The sequence below is a fragment of the Pongo abelii genome, chromosome 21 (genome assembly GCF_028885655.2).
Source record: "Pongo abelii isolate AG06213 chromosome 21, NHGRI_mPonAbe1-v2.0_pri, whole genome shotgun sequence".
NCBI classification, from domain to species: domain Eukaryota; kingdom Metazoa; phylum Chordata; class Mammalia; order Primates; family Hominidae; genus Pongo; species Pongo abelii.
The window spans coordinates 10940022-10959165 of NC_072006.2; the positions used below are offsets into that span (position 1 = coordinate 10940022).

General features: G+C 43.0%; 1 protein-coding gene across 7 annotated transcripts in view; it reads right to left on the reverse strand.

The window, feature by feature from the left end:
- Nucleotides 1-1079: 1079 nt before the first annotated feature.
- The window catches only part of KIF16B (kinesin family member 16B), a 299987-nt gene continuing 281922 nt past the window's right edge, over nucleotides 1080-19144 (reverse strand). For all 7 annotated transcript variants that reach the window (XM_024239081.3, XM_063720677.1, XM_063720675.1 and 4 more), the window contains one exon: nucleotides 1080-2392. In XM_024239081.3, the coding sequence (XP_024094849.3) occupies nucleotides 2234-2392 (159 nt within the window). In that variant the 3' untranslated portion in view covers nucleotides 1080-2233. The remainder of the gene's footprint in view (nucleotides 2393-19144) is intronic.

Here is a 19144-nt window from a genome sequence, read left to right on the forward strand (position 1 = left end):
AATTAGTCCAAATCAATGGAGTTTCCATTTGTTATCCTAACTCTGTCATCTGTCTTATCTTCACTCCAGAAAGGAATTCTGTTGTTTAGATGTGACTTTTCATTTGCTTTTCAACTTTCCCTCATGTTTTATTCAGAATCAGCTGCCTTTAAATCAGATTGGAAGTATGTACTTCACGTCCACATATGAGGGACTGTAATGAGTCCGAATGACATGGTTTATTCCTCTGCTGTAACCATGAGCTGGAATGAAACTCAAGAGACCATCCAGTAACACAGCTTCATTTTCAGATGGGGAGACTGAGGCCTAAAGAGGCAAAACGACTCCCATGTTACGGCCGGCCTTGGCCAGAGCTTGCTAGTAGTACTCAAACTCCAAACTCAACTGTAATTACTTAAGGTGAGAATTAGAATAGAAGGATCTTCTGATTTCAGCACTTCTTACAAACACATGTCTATTTATTTTGCCAAACCTTCTGTGTGATTTTAACAAAATGCTTACCAGGAGCCTAGTCTCCAATACCGGCCTCAGAGGCCAAGAGATAGATTATCTGGTCAGTTTGAAGAGAAACCACTTAGTTTACTCAGCAAATGAGGGACCATCTTTAGGGCTTAAGACTCCTCTTAAATAAATGACCTCTGGTTAATTATTATCTACCCAGCTCTTATCCCTTAATCTCTAGTTCGAAATTCTCTGGTAGTAATTGCTCCTAAACCTATGCCTGTAATCACAACTGCAGACAAAAGCAGGTCCTTCTGCAGCAAAAATGTCCTCATTTTTTTTCACACTATACTATGATATTTAATTAGTGCAATACTAGTTTTCCTCCTTATAGGGATAATTGCACGTTTACGCATATTTTTCAGGTTGGAGAACTTTTTTGTGAAGGCATTCTGATGGAATGCAAACATGTTCTGTTAACCATTCATTTATGACTTCAATCATTAGTATCACTGCATCTTCTGCAACACAAATGCTGAGTTATACATTATGTATATTTCCAAGAACATCAGATCAATGTTTAAACAGACTAGTATGAATGATCATGTCACAGACTTAAAATAAGCTGAGCTACAGGGTAGATGCCATAATTTCATTTAATATTGACAGCAGCTCAATTTAAATTTTGAAAAAGCAAATACATTTAATAAATTTGGTGTGAATTATTACATATTTTGATGGAACTATTGTACAGAATGTGTACATATATAAATCTATAGATAGAATTATATACATTTGAGTATATACCACATACATATTTTTTCCACTTACATTTTTCTCTTTAGTAAAACAAAGCAGTTTTACTGTACATGGAAGTGCAATGCTACATTAAGTCCTGAGTAATTTAAGGTACCATTAATAAACTGCTATAAATTCTAGTTTTCCAGCCAAAGATCCAGTAGATTCTGTAACAAAAAATGTGAACAAAATAATACTTAAAAATATGCATTTAGCTTTGCGTTCACTTTGTGCTTAGCAGAAAAAGCTCAAGAATGCACAGTAGCCATTTAGATTTGGGAGAATGTTCTTGAATATTCAAGGTTAAATAAATATCCTATTTGTAGGGGTTTATAGAAGTTTTAAGTGATGTTGTCTACATCCAATTTGTCAAGCATGGAAGACTACAGTCATGATTGGATCAAAAAATCCCTTTTGCAGAATATGAAATTCTGTGTAAACATCAGTGTTTAGGTTTTATATAAAAGTTCTGATTCAAATGAGGGAAAAAAAGAAAAAAATACAATGAAATAATTTAAAATGCTTTTCTTGGAATATAGCCAGCCACATGGAAGAAATATAAAAAAGACGAGTAGATTTTGGTGAAAGAGGAAACCAGATGAAAGTCATTTAAGGGTGGTCCGGTAAGCCACCCACTTTGGGAGGTCTCAGGCTGGCTTGGCTCAGGGAACCCACGATGGCCAAACCACATCTATCTTGCCACAGGGGACAAACTTTGCTGCACAGTGAGAAGGAAGCACTGTGGGAAAAGGCCATGTTCAACCGCAATGGAACGGTAATGGCTGCCTGTCAGGGTCACATCAGCAGGCAGAGCATCCCATCCCCAAACTCAGGCACTAGGTATGAAAACGTGAGGTGGCCCGGGCCCGCTGCTGCACGTCTGCCTTCAGCAGGAGGAGGCAGACCCGGATCCTCGCATCGGGGAGCTGCCCTGCATCAGAGCCCGCTTCGACGAGAAGGCACTGCTATGGTGGTTCCTTCATCACCCCTAGCTCTACCCTGTCCCGTGGCTGCTGTAGTCAAAGACTCCTTTCTTGAAGAATGGTGAAAACTCACAAATGGTATGTTTCGAGAGAGTCAGTCCCACTTTGTTGATGTGGAGGGGAGATGTTGCGGACTGGAGCATCACGCTGAAAAAGTCTCTAAGGTATTTCTGTGGAAGAGACAAGAGTTAAGAACATGGTCAATTGGGAGGTCAAGGTGGGTGGGATTGCTTGAGCTCAGGAGTTTGAGACCAGTCCGGGCAACATGGAGAAACCCCATCTCTACAAAAATTATAGAAATTAGCCGGACAGGGTGGTGCACTGAGGCAGGAGGATGATTTGAGCCCAGAAGGTAGAGGCTGCAGTGAGCTGTGATGGTGCCACTGCACTCCTGCCTGGGTGATAAAGCAAGACCCTGTCTCAATCAATCAATCAATCAATCAGAGTACGGTCAAGATACTGTTGGATGGTGTCAAGAAGAGAAAAAATTTCCAGAAACAACTTCCCACCCACCTGGAAAGTGCTATCATTGTCAATAAAACCAGCACGTGAGGAATGTCCTCCACTGTCCCACCTATCATCAGACCAACCAGAGAAGACGGAGTCACAAAACTCATACGCACAGGAGAAATATCTTTGGCTCAGCACTGATTCTGGGCAGCACTGCCTCAGGTCTACGGCAGACAATGCCCAGGGAAATGTCAAGGGTGCCAGGCACAGGGGATCTGCCTCTCAGCCACAGTGTCACTAGTTAATCTCTTATTTAAAAAAGTCATTTCCTCCCCCCTCCCAGTTACTCATTAAATAGAAAGATGATTAAAAAAAAAAAAAAAAAAAAAGGCCAGCCATCTGTACAAGGTTAAATGTGCTGCTTACTGGTATTTTAAAATTGCACAGTCAGTATCTGTTTTGAATCCTTTTTATAAAATAAAGGGAAAGAAATACTGAGGACAAGAGGGTCAGTTCCAAGTACTGATATTTACAGATCTTTTTGCATGTCCTATAATCATCAACAAAAAGGAGTCCTTACTACAATTAATTGCTCCAGACCCCTGCTGCACATGTTTGTTGCAACATTATCTGCCGTTTTTGGCACTGAGAAAGCAAAGCATGTGTGAGACTAGGCTCTGGGAACTGGGGATAATATCAGATGTGGCAGCTGGAGGGATGTGTTAAAGGAAAGAGGGCACACAAGAACAGTTAATACATTTTAGGCCAGGCAAATCTCATCTATAACAGAAAATGGGCTGGAGGGAAGGGGTTAGACCCAAACCTTTATTATTGTCTCAGTGTGCTTCAAAAACCCAAACAACCCTGGCACAGTCTTAGGAATTAAACATAATAATTCTGGACTCTGAGTTACAACAAAAAATTTGTCGAAGCAACATGGCCTAACCCTGGAGCAGTAGTTCCCAACAAGAGGCAGTTCTGCTCCACGGGGTGTTCAGCAGTGTTTGGTGACAGTTTTGAGTGTCACATAGGGGTGCACAGGCAGTGCACCTGGTGGATGCTGGCCAGGGATGCTGCTAACATCTGCCAAAGCACAGGACAAAGAATTATCTGGCTCAAATGTTGACCATGCCACAGTTGAGAAGAGGAAGTAGAATTTAGCTACCTCTATGAATTGTCAACCTGAAATTTCCTTCTGAAAGAAGACATTCTACTCAAGGAGAATTTGTTAATTCTCCTTCAAAATATTAATGAGGACTACTAACAACAACACTTGTAAAATAACTTAGTTTCTAAGAATCTTCTAAGATCCAGTGTTTTACACTTAATGGAAGTAAAACTGGTGCATGATAAATTGTACTCTTTTTTTTTTTTTTGAGATGGAGTCTTGCTCTGTCTCCCAGGCTGGAGTGCAGTGGCGCGATCTCAGCTAACTGCAACCTCTGTCTCCTGGGTTCAAGCAATTCTCCTGCCTCAGCCTCCTGAGTAGCTGGGACTACAGGCGTGTGCCACCATGTCCAGCTAATTTTTTTGTATTTTTAGTACAGACGGGGTTTCACCATGTTGGCCAGGCTGGTGGCAAATGCCTGACCTCAAATGATCCACCTCCCTTGGCCTCCCAAAGTATTGGGATTACAGGCGTGAGCCACTGCGCCTGGCCAGATAAACTGTACATTCTTTAAATGTATAACTTCATGAGTGCTGACCCACGTGAAACCACCATTAAATCAAGATAACTATTTGCATCCCCTTCCAAAGTTTCCTAAGGCACCTAACTTTATGTTATCCTTACACTTGGCGTGGAATCACATCTTCTTCTGGTATTACCCATTTCCTGGTAAGGAAGCTATTGCCAGGAGAGGTGAGCAAGGCTAGTAATCTAGAGAGAAGACTTGAAAGCAAGTATTCTCAACTCAGATGTTTTTTCTTGTTCCATATCCCGAACTTACTGGTCTCATGGTACCCTCTCAAGAAACTATCCTGAAATTGAAATTAGGTATAGGTAAGAAGTTACGAAAATCAACTGCTGAAAAATGAAGATCTTAATCTTAGTAATTATTTTTATCAGAGGGGCAAAGGGAGACCTGACTTCCACTTTTCTGCGGGAAGGGACCCTGAGAATATCAACTTTAAAGGGACTTGAATTGCATCAAACAGGGTCACCAGTATATATCATAGACTACATTCAACCAGCCAATGCTCGTGATCCAATGCATGCGCACAACTGTTTGTTCTGGGAAGATCAAGGGTGAGATGATTTGGAAAACGGGAGATGCAGAGCTTGCTGACTTGTGCGTGGAGCCACTGCTCTTTCACAGTTTAATGCATGGACAGAGCGAGGCTCGCTGCACAGGCCTCATCTCAGGTAGCTCCTGTGGCCTCCGGCTTCAGATCTCCCACAGGCTGCATTAACAGGCAGGCTGATGTTTACAACAAAGCTGCCTTCAAGATGAACTCTGGCAGACTGGAAGGCAATTTAAATCTGGGAGCAGATGTTACATCAGCATTTGTCATAATTAGTACACAAAGTAGGGTCCCTTTAAAGGGCCAATAAAGCCTAACAGGTATAATGAGAAGAGAAGTAAAAGTTAAAAATATAAATGAAAGGAAAAGAGGAAGTATTTGAGACACCTCCCTTCAAGAGCACCACCATAAGAAGAGAACAATACAACTGCCAGGTAATGTCTTTTTCTTTAAATAAACTCATTAGTGTAGTTTGGATAAAAACTCCAGATAGAGTGATCTGATTTGACTAATTCTAAACATTACAGAAGAGTTTTCTCTTCGCAAAACAAATTTCTGCTTAAGGAGAATTAGGCAGCTTTCACCTCCTTTACATAGGAGGTGTATGCTTCCTTGGTGCAAAGAAATGATTTGATTAGGAAGTGTTCTTTGCAGTGACCTCAAAGTGCTCTAAAGTCTGTTAAGATGAGGCATGACCTTTCTTGGCCATGTCCAGAGCCACATGCTTAAAATGGGCTGAACAAATTCTGGCAAATGAAAAAAAACCAAGGGACTGGGGCTACGGCTGGGGACACAAGATAGAACTAAAATTCTAGAAAGTTCTTAAGGTCACAGTGTCTCATTCTTCTCTGAAGCCTCCTATCATCACTGGAACACTGCCAAGCTTAGGAAACGTGCTGAGAAGAAACCTTGCTGATTTTAATTAGTTATCTTTTTTTGAATTAAAGTATATGCACAGAAAACCACACACCACAAGTGTACAGTTGAATACAGTTTCACAAAGTTAAGGTATCTATGCCATCAGCATCTAGATATGAATTACACAACACTTCCAGCCCCCAGGCAGCCCTCCTCGTACTCCCTCCTCCAGTACAAACCTTCCCTCAAGGGCAACCGCTATTCTGATTTCTAGGACCAGAGATTCGAATTGCCAGTTTTTGAACTTCGTATGAGTGGAATCATTTGGGATATACTCTTTTGTGTCTGGCTTCCATGGCTTAATGCCATGTCTGTGAGATGTGGCCATGCTGTGCGCATAGCTGTGGTTTGTTGAGTACCAGCACTGTGCAGTATATCACATCTGAACAAAACCACCGATTGGCTTTAACACAGGGATAAGTGTTGGTCACCGCTTTGGTCCTTTAGTCTGAACTCTTCTTCACTAATGAAATCTGCTTCCCAATATTACTGGTGTCTGATGAGTCAAGTTTATCACTATCCTTCCAAAAAAGAAGTTTCCCGTAGAGATTTACACTCAAATCTAAGCTTAGCCAATGTACTCAAACGCTGCTATTTTATGTACATATATATATAATATTTAAAATATACTTACTTACCTAACAACACACATTCATATTAATAATTCTTATTGCCTGTGCTCACAATGTTTTCCACAGCATCTGTGGCTGAAGGGAGAAAATTAAAATCCCCCTGTCAAAGCTATCCCTTTTTATTGACCCCAAAGTCACCACAGCCCTCCCAGGATGTGAAAAATAAGTCCAGGTGTCAAGCTGCATCTCCCCAGGTCAGCATGCTTTATAAAAGAGCATTGCGAAAACTGAAGGATATTAGGAGTTTAAGTGACTTATCCAGGTCAGAAGGGCAAAGTGGGAAAAAGATTTGTGAAATCCAATATCCAATCTGTTTCTGACTTTCAGGACATTTTCTCCATTATAAAAAGAAATAAAAGCAGGCGTATTTAAATCTCTAGCACGTCAGGGACCACAGAAGGAGGCCTGCAGCTCTTGCTCACCTGGTGGACAGTGACACACCTGAGTCTTTGCTTTGTCAAATGTCCTGTGTCGGGGCCACTGAGAACAGCAAAAGCACCTCCTAGGGTTGCACAACATTATGGCCCTGACTTGGATAGTTGGAGGAGGAAAGTCAAATTAAACCAAATCCTCTTTCAATACGATTGCAAACCAGAAATAAGATGGGATGGTGAAGCCAAAGGGGGCCTAGGAGAGGGTCTGTCTGACAGTGAGTGATCACGGGAAAGAGAAGAGGCTGAGAGAGAAAGGAGGCCACAGAGAGACAGACGGGGCTGTCTAGGGGAGGACAAGAGAAACAGGGCTGGGATGGAGGGGAAGACAAAAGAGGTGGAAATGAAAAGGAAACCAAACCAGCATGACAACGTTGGAGACGGGTACCCATGAATTATTTGTTTACCAAGCTGGCAAAAAGAATTTAAGAATAATAAGAAATACATCAGATATCTATCTAGGTTATTTACTTTTTGTGACTTGGACCAATACTGACGTAGGTGTTTTCTTATCAATACTTTCAGAAAATCAAATTTAGATGGCTAATCTTTATGGTATATTTCAGTGCTGACACAGAGTACCTTGATTTCATGAATTGCCTTTCTTCTACAGGTTTTGGGCATATTTTGTTGCTCAGGGGCAGTGAGCAGGGGGTACAGATAACTGGGAGACATGGACCCCCATGGGTCTGTTCCAAAGGAAGTGTGACCCTGGCACATGATGTTTAAAATCCCCCCAAAACAACCAAACACAAAATCCTGTACAGGACTATGAGCTTTTAAATCGGAGGCCAGAAGACATGAGCAGAAAGGGGGGGCGGTGTGGTGATATGAGAGACACCCTAGACTCAGGCTCCTGGCTGCCACCCACAGCGCCCACCATCCCCTGCTTCTCAGTCAGGTCCCCCCTGCTGAGCCACATGGTCTCTCACCGGGCATGTCTGTCTACACCAGGCATCTTAGCTGCTTGGGTCAGATGCACTGCCTTTCATAGACCTGACACTGCTTTCGTGGGGACCAGCGGGCACTGGTTCTTCAGAGTTAAAAGTTCCTTACAAACATGGGGAAGGTCTTCTTTCTCTGCAAGGCTTACGCTCTTCTACAGGGAGCCAAGGCAGCTCAGGGAATGCTTCGATATCTCCCTTACAGTGCCTTGGTGGGCACTGGCCATTCTCTGACTGCCCTGTATCCATTTCCCTTCCCAAACAGCAGCCCAATGCCCTTCTGAAGAAACATCTTTCCCCTCTCTGGGAATTGGTTAACTGGTTGACTTAAGGCACAGGACAGATAAGCTTTTCCCATGATATTCTGGGTGGACACCTTACAGCCAAAGAGCTAATCAAGCTACTAGCACTTAGAGTCTCCTGGAACCAAGGGTCCTTTGGGGGACACCTCTTCCAGATTGTGTAGCTGCTGTTATGGAGCATTTACAAGAGTTTGAGAAATTCAGGAAAGCTGGGCAGTTTCGGGAGAGCCTTTGGTCTCTGTCCATTCCCAAGGCTAGGAGCGAATGATTCTATCTGTTTACTGTGGTGACAGTCATTTTCTACTGTTTACCATCAAGTTAACTAACACTAATCTCACAGCGCTGGCAGGGGGCAGACAAGGGTCAGGAATCAGAAGAAACCTTCCTTGTAGAACACAATCAAGCTCCTCCAGGGCTAGTCTATGGTCAGATGGAGGCATCTGCCTATCACGCTCTTCTCTTAGGAAGAGGTCGATCCTAGAAGGCTCTGGAGAATCACATTTCAGATAGGTCAGAGTATCCCAGTGGTCCATACATAGCTAGACCTGAAGCTGGAATGCTCCTGCCCCAGACCCTGATCTACACATAGCCCAATCTTTAAATTTCCAATGCCATTTCAAAAGACAACTACTAAACATTATCAATCTTTTGAACCAAAACACAGGCTAATATGGTCTACTGGCTGTGTTAAGTTCTGAAAGGCAAAATGAACTCCCTACAGCAATACAGAGTAATTCAGCAAGAATTTAGTCCATTATATTAGAGCTTTAGCATGGCACCTCAATTAGTTTATGCATCAGGAAAAAAAATTGAAAATATAATGTGCTGCTACATGCTATTCCATTTAGACATTCTTGAAGGTCATTATATTACTATGATTCATGTGTGACCTACAATACAATTTCAGTCTGAGTTCTGCCTGAAAGGAAACATGCTTTGAAGTTACTGGAAAAATGTGGGCAAAATCTGGCCTTTAGGCAGCTTCTTTTGGGTTTTTCTTTTGAACTCTAAATCTTCTGGGTGAAATGCTGGTTTGCTCATAGGAACTAACCATGGATTTCATAGTCTATCCTGGCAAAAACCTGTGAAGTCAGCAGGGAGTTGCATGGTGTGGCTTCCCCCCTCTCTTACACCCATTCCCTTTTAGGTCTGGGACCTTGAAAGAAAGGACGATTTTAGACCAGGGGATGGAGGGAAGGAGGGGTGGTGTCCAAGTTCAGCTAACAGTCTGAACAAGAGAGCAAGGCCAAGGCCAGCCTGTGTAGGGATCTGGGTGGGGAACAGCAAGATGTGAAGCAGAATGCAGAGGGCCTTGAATCTGGATTCAGCGTGCAGGCACTTCGTATAAAGTTTCCGGTTCATGAGCTCATGTGAGCCCCTAAGACACCCTTAGGAGAGGGACAGGTATGGATATCCTTTGTTTACAGATGAAGTAACTGAGATTCCAAGAGGCAGTGACTTGGCCAAGGTCAACAGGTCATAAGAGGCTGACAAAGTGACCAGCTCTTCAAATGTAGGAGAAAGCCATTATTGCCTAATTTAATTCCCAAGGTTCAAGCCCATAAGCCTGAAATGTAACATGGCCTTTCTTTGGGGCTGTCCATACTATGCTCATGCAGCCTCCCAGAATTTTCCCTGAATTTCAGTCAACTGCTGCGTGTGTGTGTGTGTGTGTGTGTGTGTGTGTGTGTGTGTGTGTGTAGAAGATGCAAGAATGAGAATTTGGGCCTTCAGATGCCTTTGAAAGACCTAAGCCTCCTTATCTGTTGGCCCTCTGCCTTCTATTTTAATTAGCAGGGAGATAAAATTGTGACCATTTTATGTTATTAAAAAGTTTCTGTTTTAATAGGGCTCATGACTATAACTGCAGCCTACTGCTTATTTCATGTGCAATATATCACCTCAGCCATGTCATTCTAATGATTTTTCCGGCCATCTCATTGTTGTGAGGTCCTCTTTATTTTACAAAATTTTAACATAAATCTATAATTTAAGGTTATTGGAATTATTAAAATTGAAATGTTCTTTAAAAATGTAATGGAGCTTTATCCACCTTTCCATAGTGACATATTAACAGAGAAAGGAGTTCAATGGCATTCCTCATTCTCAGAAGTCATTAACTACGGTGGCAGCTTAAAGACAAGTATCAGTCTAGTAAGACTTAGAGGTCTCATTTAACTTGCAGCACTTGGAAAATTCATCATTCACTGATGGGCCCTGAAGATGGATCAGGCCTGAATGGAGCTACCCAGGGATGTTTCTAGACCTGAAAGAGTTCAGGTCACCCCTGGCCATGTATCACGAATTGACCCAGTGTGGTCAATATGATTCCATCCAGTCAAGTCTTCCCAATTCTAAACTCCCATAAATTCAAGTCTAAATACCTCTTGTTGGCTTTTTAGGAATCCTAAAGTTTGGCTACACTGAGTCAAATAGGCTGGGTTCCCTTCCCAACATGCTCCCAAATGTGCTCCACACTCCAAGGAAATCAGGACAGCCTGGTTTGGGCAACTCATCCATCCAGCGCAGTCACTGCACACCACGTGTTCTCCAAGAAGCAGTAAGCCAGGCATGGGTATTGAGCTGAATGAAACAGACATGGTGCCTCCCCTCCTCCCCTCACAGGTGCATGCTGGCTGGCACCATCCTCCGCTGCTCAGTTTCTCCTTGTTCCCATGGGTGCTTTGCTCCCATCATCTAGATCCTTCTCATCTTCCAAGGACTGGCTCAAGGTGTGCTCTGTACTGACTCCCTTCTCTTCAGACTTCATTCATGCACCCAATAAGTACTTACTGAGAGCTTTCTACACACCAGTGTTGGGCTAGGTGCTGGGCATTCTTTTTTTTTTTTTTTTTTTCTGAGACAGAGTCTCACTCTGTCGCCCAGGCTGGAGTGCAGTGGCATGATCTCAGCTCACTGTAACCTCCACCTCCCAGATTCAAGCAATTCTCCTGCCTCGGCCTCCTGAGTAGCTGGGACTACAGGCATGCACCACCATGCCTGGCTAATTTTTGTATTTTTTAGTAGAGATGGGGTTTCACCATGCTGGTCAGGCTGGCCTCGAACTCCTGACCTCAGCTGATATACCCGCCTCAGCCTCTCAAAGTGCTGGGATTACAGGCACGAGCCACCGTGCCCGGCGGTGCTGGGCATTCAATAGCTAATACTATGCAGTTCTTGTGCCAAGTAACACAGTCCTGCCTGCCTGGGAGACAAATAGGTAAAGCAGTAATTACAATTAAAATATGACTATGAGAGAACTACAATGAGGTGACTTGGGACCCCAAGGGAAAGGAAAGGCTGTATGCTTAGTCCTGGGAGTTGGTTACTTTTATGCCAAGACCCATAGGGTGATAAGAATCAAGCAGGTGAAGACATTGGAGTAAGATACTGGAGGAAGCCTGTTCTGGGCAGAGCAGGAAGCATGTACCAAGCCTAGCAGCTGGGAGGCAGGGCTTTGGGGCATCACCAATTGTCTAGCATGACTAGACCAGGCCAACAGGCACAGAGCATTCAGCAGATAGGACAGACTCCTGGGAACAGGACTGCTCCCGGACCTAGGCTCTGCCAGTCCTCATGCTGGGGACCCTACACAGTTGGGTGGTGGCACTGTGTGCTGGTGGTGGTATCTCTTCTCTATGGTGAAGTCCTGCCAGGCCTTCAGGAAGTCTCTTCCAGCTGCCATACATAATTGTTGGTCAAGTGATGCTTATGATGCCAGAGGACTTTCATGAGTCTCCAAATGCCTGCTAATCCCCAACTTCTACTTAGTCTACCACTTGCCCGAAGGTACTTGAAACCACCATAAAACGTCATTGGAACCTCCAGTGTGAGACTTTCATTGTGTTCATTGCAGCAAGTTTGGTGTGCTGACACTTGCATACCTTTTCCCAGCCTCTGTCAGTCTAACTCAGGGCAGGGCAAGCTTTTTCTATAAAAGGATGGATGGTATACTTTGGGCTTTGTAGGAGGCAAAGAGGCGAAATTAAGGATATTATGTAGGTGTTTACGTAATAAGAGAGAAAATTCTGGCTCCACTCCATCCTGTTTTCCTGGGGTGGGCTACCCAGGGTGGAAGGTGCATTTTGCACCCAGTGCTGGGCAGGCCACTGTCATGGTCGGTTTCACTCTCTGCCTGGTGGTGCCAATCCTAGTGTGCCTCTCTCTTTGCACAGAACCTGGCCATCTCAACTGGGGCAGCTGACCAGAGGCAAGACTGAGACTCCACTGCTTGGTGACTGGCAGTTGCCAACAAGTCCCCAGTGTGTAGGTGGTGACCAGCACAGGCCCCGGGGAGCAACGAGCTGTGGCTGCCAGCCGAGTGCTGGGAAAACAGGCAGTGAGCCCGCCAGGTCTCCATGGATCACAGGTCTAGCATATTCAGGCCATGCTCACAGACAGTATGAAAACAGGTGGCAAGGAGGATGTGACCTGAGGGCCTATATCAGTTTTCTATAGCTGTACAACAAATTACCACAAACGTAGTGGCTGGAAGCAACACCTATTCATTAGCTCATGGTTTTGTGGGTCAGAAGTCCTGCCACAGTGCAGCTAGCCTCTGCTTATGGTCTCATGGGTTGAAATGAAGGTGTTAAAAAGGCTGGGCTCCTATCTGGAAGCCCTGGGGAAGAACCATTTCCAAACTCCTTCAGGTTGTTGGCCAAATACAGCATTCTGTAATCACAGGACTGGGGTCCTGCCTGAGGTTCCCTTGCTGACTCTCAGCAAGGGGCTGCTCTCAGCTCCTAAAGACCACCCACATTCAGTGGCACCCAGCCTCCTCCACATTCAAAGCCAGCCATCAGATTCTGTTCATGCTTCTGTGAAAGTTGTAAGATTCCAAATAGAGTAGCTTGTGTCAAACCCTGGCAAGTGGAGCTGGGGAAGGCCGTGAAGAGAGGGCTCGCATGCTTGATCTGCTTGATCACGAGAACTATCACAAGACATGAGTCACACCAGGACAGCCACTGGCACAAGAACAGCTAGCTGATTACACAGGAACACCTGCCTGGCACACTGTTTTGCAAGCCAATCTAAAACTGTAAGGACCTAACTGTACCTCCAAGATGACAGGTCCTACCTGGCAACTACTGACACTTGCCACTCAGAACTTGCCAGCCCTTGCAAGCTGCCACCAGCACCATAAGCTTTCTTTCAAAACAACTTGCAAAACCTTCTCCTTCCCCAGTAAGCCTCAACCTTTTACTTTTTTTCCTGGACGTTGTCAGAGGCCACCCTCGTCTGTATGTATGTCCCGGATTGCAATCCTCTTTCTTGCATATTATCCCAAATGAAACAACTTTTACTTTTACTCTCTCTTTTTCACACTGACACTTCAAATCTCTGCTTCCTCTTCTGTTACCAGGCAGGAAAAACTCTGCTTTTATGGGGCTCGCATGATTACATTAAGCACACAGGGATACTCTCCCTTTCGCCATGTCGTGTAACACAATCACAGTTCCTCACGAGCTCAAAGAGGGGAGGATTACAACGGCACCAGGGGGTCATTCTTAGAATTCTCCCTACTACAGAACTGTAGTTTGCCAATCCCTGGTCTAAACTGTAACCCAGAATATAAAACATATGGCAGAAAGGCAGGCCACAGCACAGTAGAAACCACCTGGCAGAGAAGACACCAACTCAAGAGTGCCCACGCATGTACACTGGCCGGGAACACCCACGGCCCAGGCCTGAGACTCACAGAGTGAATATGTGCCCTCCCACCTCCCGCACTCACACCCACAGGCTTGCGGTGTGCCCAGTACGAAGCATCCCAGAGTAGCATCATCTTCTGGCGCTTTCTGAGAGGACGGAAGTGTCTGTTATCTGTGCTGTCCATTATGCTAGCCATGTGGCTACTGAGCACTTAAAATGTGGCTAGTGAGACTGAGAAACTAAATTTTTAAAATTTTATCTCAATTTTACCTATAGCAACATGTGGCTGGTGGCTACTGTACTGGATAGCACAGTTCTACACTAAGATTCTGGAGTAACCATGCCTTCAAATGTGTGAGTTCTGAGCACAGAGTATGCATTAATATTCCTGTTTTTAAAATTTATTTTTAAAATGTGTAATACTTTACTGACTGAAAATGTCACACACACAGATATTTATGAGTTGAAAGGGAACTTTTCGTTGTTTGTACATGCATGTGTACATGTCTTCGCTACAGTGAAAAGGATTCCTTCCAATTCACCTGTGTGTTCCCAAATCTCCAGTGCGTCCAAAAAAATTTATTGTTATTAGTTTTTTTGTGTATCTTTCTATGGCATTTTAATGCCTACATAAACAAGTACAAATATAGACACCCAGCCAGGTGCAGTGGCTCACATCTCTAATCCCAGCACTTTGGGAGGCTGAGGTAGGTGGATCACTTGAGACCAGGAGTTTCAGACCAGCCTGGGCAACATGGTGAAATCTTGTCTCTACAAAAAATACAAAAATATTAACCAGATGTGGTGGTGCACCTGTAGTCCCAGCTACCTGGAAGGCTGAGGTGGGAGGATCACCTGAGTCCAGTAGGTTGAGGCTGCAGTTGAGCCATGATCACGCCACTGCACTCCAGTCTGGGTGAGAGTGAGACCCTGTCTCAAAAAAACCAAACCAAACAAAACAAACAAAAGGCACCAAACCCCCAAACCCCACAAACACAGATGCCTCCATTTCAACTTACAAAAGCAGGTACATAAGCAACATACTCTTCTGCACCTCACTTTGTTCACTTAACAACTTATACTAAAGACCTCTCCAGAAGTACATAGTTTCTCATTCTGAAATTGGTTGTACTAGCTCATCATTAATGAACATGTAGGCTGTTCTAATCCTTTGCAGTCCTGCAAGTAGGTAAACTATACATGGTCGATAATTTTTCACTACTTTAGTCAAAGGATGTATCCCCAGAACTTAACACAGTGTCTCGTACCGAGTAGGTACTCAGTAAATATTTGTTGAATGAAATAATGAAGAATGAAGATTATTACAAATAGCACTGTAATAAACAATCTTATATATAAGCAAGTGTATCACTTCACCCATAAGGTAAATTCCCAAAATGGAATTGCTGGGTCGAAGGGTATGTGCCTTTTAAATTTTGATAGATATTGCCAAATTGTTTTCCGTGGGCACTGTACAATTTATACTCTCTCCAGCAGTGTTGGAGAGTAGACACCCAACATTTCTGTCTGACTACTCCAGAGTCTGAAAAAATCTTTGAAAGGTAACCTAGTCCTTTCTCTTATCCTCATAAAATCACAATGTTGTTGTAGCTCAGTAATCTTAGCTAGATCCTTTGATCCTTCAACAAAGAAGGAACTACAGCTGAGAGAGGTTGGATGAGAACTCTAGTATCCTTAAACATCCAGTCATCTTTCTCCTATACTTATTCATCTCTCTGGGCAGAATCATATCACAATTGAGATTCCTAATGTCCAGAATTCCCAGAATCATTTAAAAATAACCTTAGTCTAAGAGTGGAATCCATTTCTGCCCAATACAAACTTCCAACTAACCAGTACAAGGTCAAGCAGAGGTGAAGATGGTCATAAACAGGCAGCTGGCTGGGACAGTGGTACGTGTGATATTTGCTGTACTGGTGGCCCCAATGAACCACATCATGCTTTGTGGGATTCGCACCCTGTGTGGCTCTCTTCGTTAAACCTAGGTAGGGTTTGTGACTTGTTTTAGCCAATAGAATGCACTGGCACTAATGCCATGGGTGACTTGAGAGCCCCAGCTGAGCCTAGTCCTTAGTGGAGCCATGATCAAAATGCAGGCCCATAAGTGGCGTGACTTGATACTACCTGGAGTATATAAACCATCCAGCTGGGCCCTGCCCAAATTTTCCAGAACCAAATAATCATAAGCAATAAAATGGTGGTTGTTTTTAAGGTGCCAAGTTTTAGGGCAGTTCATTATACAATGATAGATAACCAAAATATATGGGTTTGGGAATAAGGTAAAATATGAGGGAATAAATGAAATTAGTCAAAGCAGAATGAAAAAAGTTTCTTTGGTTTCTATTTATAATTTATGACTAAACATAAATTAAAGTCCAATTCTACTTCATGCCAATCTCTCTTCCAATTCTTTTAATATTTCTAATGAATAATTCTTAGCAGGTATTTCTTTGCTATGAGCTACTTTTGCTATACTAAGTTTTAAAGTAAATACTTGAAATATGGCATTTATTTCTTGATGTTATAGAGAAGTCTGAGAGCTCCAAGTTAAAATTCATCAGGGTGAAAATGTTAGTCTGTGATTACAGAATCAGAACTATTCATTACAGCTATTCAGAGAATCTTCTTTATGAGTTTAATGACATAAGCATATTATATTGAATTATTACGGTACTGCATCAACTGGATTCATAAATTTAATATACTCAGTCTGGTTCACATATTCTAATAAAATCCAGCAAGCTTTAAAACTTTTATAAGAAATGTGCATTTAAAATCCATGTGATATTCAATTTTTACAGGGTGACGTCCTTGCTCAGTGTATTAAGTAGTTTCAGTGATGATGATGACCCAGCCTGGCAGCAAGCTTCTGCAGAAACGTCATAAATAGACAAGCCATATTAGAAAAACCAAAACCTGCTTTTCTCCAGAGCACAAGTCAAAACCATGGGGTGGAGAGGGGTGGGAAGAGAAGAATTGAGTTTATCCTGCACCTGTGGACCAGAAGTGAGGACATGTAAGGAAGGAGGCAAACAGCTTCCACACAATCTGACAGGTGCCACTCAACCTCACTTGGTTGAAGCAGAAAGTGGGAGGATGCTGGGGAAGGAGCCCAGTTCCCAGTACTCACTATGGATCTTTGACCTATTGATACGTTTGAATCTACATAAATGTTTGGCAACAAGCTCAATATAGATGCCATTAGGACTCAACTTCTTCAGCACTGGAAGAAGCCTAGGAGAACCCTGAAGGCACACTATGGCTGTTTGAGCTCTAATGTAGCACCATGAGCAGGGACCCTAGGTACTTAGTCTTATGCAGCTACCATGCTGGGCACAAAGACATCAAAGCACTGTGGTTTGAAGTAAGCCCCTTAACTCCTCTGTACCTCAGTTTCCTCCTTGTCTGATTATAGTATTTTCTTTTTAGGATTAGAAGATTAAAAGAGCTATTGTCTACAAAATGCTTAGGATGGGGTCCAATTTAGAGAAACTTAGTAAGCACAGCATTAACTGGTGATAAGGTTATTGGGATCCCATCATAAGTGAAGGAGCACCTGCACGGTATGTACCTTAGTAAACACAGTATGTACTGGTGATAAGGTTATTGGGATCCCGTCATAAGTGGAAGAGCATCTGTATGGCATGTACCTTAGTAAACACAGTATGTACTGGTGATAAGGTTATTGGGATCCCATCATAACTGGAAGAGCATCTGTATGGTATGTACCTTAGTAAACACAGTATGTACTGGTGATAAGGTTATTGGGATCCCATCATAAGTGGAGGAGTATCTGTTCTTATTAAGTACATACTGCACAGATGCTCCTACACTTACGATGGGATCCCAATAAACCCATGGCCAGTTGAAAATACTCTAAGTTGAAAATGCATTTAATACACCTAACCTACCAAACATCATAGCTTAGCCTAGTCCACCTTAAATGTGCTCAGAACACTTACATTAGCCTACAGTTGGGCAAAATCATCTAACAAAAAGTCTAGTTAGTGTTGAACATCTTATGTAATTTATTGAATACTGCGCTAAAAGTGAAAAACAGAATGGCTGTATGGGCAGTCAAAGTATGGTTTCTACTGAATGTGTATCGCTTTTACACCACCGTAAAGTTGAAAAATCTTAAGTAGAACCATCATCAAGTTGGGGACCATCCAGAGTTGATACTGTCTATATAACTTTGTCCTCAGGGAATTGATAGGCAAATATGTTAATTTTCCCCTCTTTTAAATGTTTGGAAACACATGGGCTTAAAATGTGGAAGTGTTTAATGTTTTCTCCTTCAAAGGAAAGGAAAAGCAAGAATTTGAAATGGCTTTTTTCCAAATCACCTCATATCAGATACTGGCAGACCCTTTAAAATCACCTCATATCAGATACTGGCAGACCCTTTAATATCACCTCATATTAGATACTGGCAGACCCTTTATTTAAAGAGTTGTGTTAAGGCCGGGCGCGGTGGCTCACGCCCGTAATCCCAGAACTTTGGGAGGCCGAGGCGGGCGGATCACGAGGTCAGGAGATCGAGACCATGGTGAAACCCCGTCTCTACTAAAAATACAAAAAATTAGCCGGGTGCAGTGGCAGGCGCCTGTACTCCCAGCTACTCGGGAGGCTGAGGCAGGAGAATGGCATGAACCCAGGAGGCGGAGCCTGCAGTGAGCCGAGATTGCGCCACTGCACTCCAGCCTGGGTGACAGAGCCACACTCCGTCTCAAAAAAAAAAAAAAAAAAAAAAAAAAAGAGAGTTGTGTTAAAACAAAGAAGAGTAAACATGTTTCAAAATGGAAAATCACATTTAAAAATAAACTGAAAATCTAACCCATGTCAGGTAAATTGATTCTAATTGATTCTCCCCCAAATCTTGTTTTAAGATACATTTTAGATGCTCTGATTCTCAAAAGTGCCATTTGGAAAACAAAAAAGATGTATTATTTTCTTTATTTTTAAGCTCATGATTCCTTCCTTCACTGTATAAACCTTCAGAGATTCCTGGCATTTGGAGATATAATGACTGCTCCAAACGACCAATTTGTCTGACACAGGCTTTCAAATGAGAATCTTGCTGTGTGGTACCTCTTGGCTATAATGTACTTGAATTCAAATTCAAAGAATCAGTACCTAAAAGACTCGGCCATCGAGGAGTAGTTGTACATTATTTGATGGCATCACAAAGTCTCCCCTTCAGGGGAACTCCAGAACTGGATGCATCGGGAACACTGAATGACTCTATCGTGTGCCTCTCCAGCTGTGGCTGAACAGAATGAGCTATGCCTCTAATATCTCACCTAAGGTAGTTTGTGTACTGAG